General features: G+C 38.7%; 1 protein-coding gene across 1 annotated transcript; it reads right to left on the bottom strand.

Moving 5' to 3' along the window:
• Nucleotides 1-572: 572 nt before the first annotated feature.
• Nucleotides 573-3,656, bottom strand: LOC116379789 (ribonuclease inhibitor-like). The gene is made up of 4 exons (XM_031841757.1): nucleotides 3,427-3,656; nucleotides 3,156-3,329; nucleotides 1,826-1,999; nucleotides 573-1,279 (listed from the first exon to the last, which is right to left on the bottom strand). Exons 1-4 carry the CDS (start codon nucleotides 3,507-3,509, stop codon nucleotides 1,255-1,257), a joined length of 456 nt encoding a protein of 151 aa, XP_031697617.1. The 5' UTR covers nucleotides 3,510-3,656; the 3' UTR covers nucleotides 573-1,254.
• Nucleotides 3,657-3,662: the final 6 nt, after the last annotated feature.

Here is a 3,662-nt window from a genome sequence, read left to right as displayed (position 1 = left end):
ACGAATAGGTTTTGCAACGTGGGATCCAAGTGAGCTGGTGAAGGGAAGAGTCCACAATATTTAATATTATTTAATTGTTGTGACAGGTATAATATGGAGGATGATGATCTACAACTGTGCTGTTTTCTCAGATATTTAAAAAAAAAACATGGTTTGTTGCTGAGTTTGACTGTCTGTATAGTTAGCCGCAATTAACATTGAATTGTTATTGCAGGGTCAATATGGAGGGTGATGATTTATGTTTGTTTTGGTTTCTTGTATCTCGATTTTTTTTTGTGTGTCTTAGTCTGATTGTTGGTATAGTTAGCAGGTATGTTATCTTATGTGCTGTTCTTTTTGGGGGTAACATGTGGTGTGTAGCCTATATAAACTGAAAATAAAATGATTGAAAGAAAGTAGTTGTGTCTAACATGATATCAACTAGCTGCTTCCACATCCAACAGTTACACATCAACATGATGATTCATCAGGAGTCTTTGTGCTTGTGTCACCTGATGAATGGAAGTCCAATATTCTCTCTCTTTCAGGTCTCCACCACCTTCTGAGGGAAATATCTGTCTCTGTAGCTGCTAAATGCTCCACTATGTTCACCAGCTAGTCTCTAACTGAGTCTGTCTGCTGTTTGCTGCTGAGCAGGTAGTGAACAGTGGTAGTAAAGGAAGTAAAGGAGAAAGTAGCCTGAAATCACTACAACACCACAAACCCTCTGATGGAGGAGGTCGGGGTGGATGGTTGGATGTACAAAGTGTCTGACTTTGACACTACTGTTCACATCCCGTCTCCTAGCAACAGTCAACACTGGTTTCTATTATCTGTAATCTGGGGGTGAAAACATTACAGTTCAAGTCCGTCTGCAGCCACAGAGCACTACCTGTGTCCCCCTATAACTTTGGTCCAGTCCTAAATAAACCTCTTTGGGCTCTGACACACCATGTCCACAATCAGCTGTTGGTTCTTCACTGAGCGTCTGTGGCCGACTGTCAGCTGTAGTTTCAACAAGTCGACTCTTATCATCCAGGGAACTGGCTCTCAGTGCAAAACAAACCAAAACCAGGTAAAGCTGAACTCCTTTAAAACAGCAAAACATTCCTATTGTGATGATTTATCAAGACGGTTTAAACAGATTGTTTCTTTGTCTGTTTGTCTTTTTACAATAATTTCTGGACAGCTCGGTGTACTTGTACTCTGTGTGATGCAAATATACCTGGGTGAACTGAAGAAAATCCAATCTTTCTTGTGTTCTGTGGGTGTTCATCACTGAGTTCCTAATAGTGAGGTCCTGTGGTGTCTCACCATGAGTCAAATAGATAACAGTTATTGAGCCAGCCATTAGAGTTATAACAAAAGTCATGAAGTCAATGAAGCTGAGCATCGACATCGAAAATCAACCACATCAGGCAACACACACTGGTGGCAGATGACGAGCATCAAAATGTCCAACTATTTGAAATGAAAGAAAGAGAGAGAAAGATAACTTTCGCTCTCTTTCTTTCTCTTTTTATTGTGAATGTAAACGGTTTCAAACACCACCATTGTTATTTAATCCACTGTGGATCACATTTTTCTGTTCTACAAGGTTCTTACAATAGAGTGGAAACACAAACAGCAATTCACAAAAATTACTTGTGGACCCTAGTTTAGTCTCTGAGATTAGTTCCTCTGGTTCCATATTTCTGGTTAATTTCCTGGTGAAAAAGGGGTTCATGAAATCTGAAATCCTGATGAAAAAATTTGAATATTCAGAAAGAGAGAGGCTATTTACATTGCATGGAGCTGGTAGTTTAGAGACATTTAAATCATTGAAGACAAAATAACTTGATCTGACCTGAGAGTTCCCAGTGTCCAGTGTGGACTCTCCAGTCCAGCAGACAGCAGCTTCACTCCTGAATCCTGCAGGTCATTGTTACTCAGGTCCAGCTCTCTCAGACTAGAGGACTGAGAGCTGAGAACTGAGGAAAGATCTTCACAGCTTCTCTCTGAAAGGTGACAGTCACTCAGTCTGAAGAGACAACAATCAACATGAAGAAAAATAACATTTGTGTTAAAAAGAAATCCTCTTTGATAATGAGTCTGGACTAAAGTACAATCAGAAAGAACAAAGATATTTTGTTCAGTGAAAGTGGATAAAACTCTTGCTGTTCTACTCTAAACACGATAAAAGATTCAGTTAATTGTTCTCTACTGTAGTACTATCAACATCAGGATGAGGGTTAGATATTTAATGTTTTTCATTCGTGTTAAATACAAAGTTAGGCTTTTCTGTCGCCTTCAAGACTCATTTGAGAGAGAGAGAGAACAAAGTGAAGGAAAAAGAGAAATTAAACTTCATATTCTGATTTCATGCGAGTTACGTTCTAAAGTAGAAATAAATAACCATCAAACTCTCAGCAGATCGTCACTGTAGAGTCAGACATTCAAGTTTTCAGTCTCTTTTCCACCTCTGCTTTTCTCCTTTTCATTCATTAATTATATCAAACATAACATCACAAAGCACAAATAAGAGGAACAACAGGATGACCCTGTGATGTTTTACTGTGAATGAAAACTGTGTTTCAAACTCTGTCAGCGTTTTTTAATCCACTTTGGATCAAATTTATCTGTTCTACAAGATTTATATTAGATTAGATTAGATTAGATAGGTACTTCATTAATCTCGCAAGGGGAATTTTTGTTTTTGCTACAGCAGCATTTATAGGTACAGATAAAAAGAAAAGCAATACAAATAACATTTTTAAAAAGTACACAATATATTCAATAAAATAGAATAATGTTAAAGTAACTAACTGAACAATTGTGCAAAGATTTAGCAAACAAACAAACAACAACAACAACAACAACAACAGTATAACGGTGAAACAGTGTTAAAGTTGTGTGATTGATTTGGCCAGAGGTGATTTATTGTAAAGTTCTTATGATGTGATGGAAACACAAACGGAAATTCAAAAGAGGACTTTTGGACCCTAGTTTAGGCTCTGAGATTATTTCCCCTGGTTCCATAGTTCTGGTTAATTTCCTGGTGAAAAAGGGGTTCTTGAAATCTGAAATCCTGATGAACAAATTCAAAGATTGAGAAATAGAGAGGCTGTTTACACTGCATGGAGCTGATAGTGTAGAGAAACATTTAAATCATTTCAAACAAAATAACTTGATCTTACCTGAGAGTTTCCAGTCCACAGTGTGGACTCTCTAGTCCAGCAGACAGAAGCTTCACTCCTGAATCCTGCAGGTCGTTGTTACTCAGGTCCAGCTCGCTCAGACTAGAGGACTGGGAGCTGAGAACTGAGGACAGAGCTTCACAGCTTCTCTCTGAGAGGTTACAGCCACTCAGTCTGAAGAGACAATGATGAAGAAAAAATGAGCAATAAGTAGAAACGATAACAGGGTATTTAAGTTATGATATATGAATCTAACTCTCTCTGTACTTACAGAGCTTTGCTGGAGGCTTTGACCACTGGCAGCAGCCTCAGAAGAGCCTCCTCTGAAGCAGAGTATTTCTTCAGGTCAAACATGTCCAGATCTTTTTCTGATGACAGTAAGATGAAGACCAGAGCTGACCACTGAGCAGGAGACAGTTCATCTGTGGTGAGACGTCCTGAACTCAGGGACTGTTGGATGTCCTCCACTAGAGAACCATCATTCAGTTCATTCAGACAGTGGAACAG

This window comes from Anarrhichthys ocellatus, unplaced genomic scaffold, assembly GCF_004355925.1.
Source record: "Anarrhichthys ocellatus isolate YVR2014 unplaced genomic scaffold, GSC_Weel_1.0 scaffold5215, whole genome shotgun sequence".
In the NCBI taxonomy this organism is placed as follows: domain Eukaryota; kingdom Metazoa; phylum Chordata; class Actinopteri; order Perciformes; family Anarhichadidae; genus Anarrhichthys; species Anarrhichthys ocellatus.
The sequence above is the reverse complement of the archived record's forward strand: the minus strand, read 5'-3'. Positions and strand labels throughout refer to the sequence as shown.

Coding starts and splice junctions, on each gene's coding strand:
- LOC116379789 (XM_031841757.1), bottom strand. CDS start 3,509: ATGTTTGACCTGAAGAAATACTCTGCTTCAGAGGAGGCTCTTCTGAGG. Junction 3,330..3,426: donor AAAGCCTCCAGCAAAGCTCT/GTAAGTACAGAG, acceptor TTGTCTCTTCAG/ACTGAGTGGCTGTAACCTCT. Junction 1,280..1,825: donor TGGACACTGGGAACTCTCAG/GTCAGATCAAGT, acceptor GAGACACCACAG/GACCTCACTATTAGGAACTC.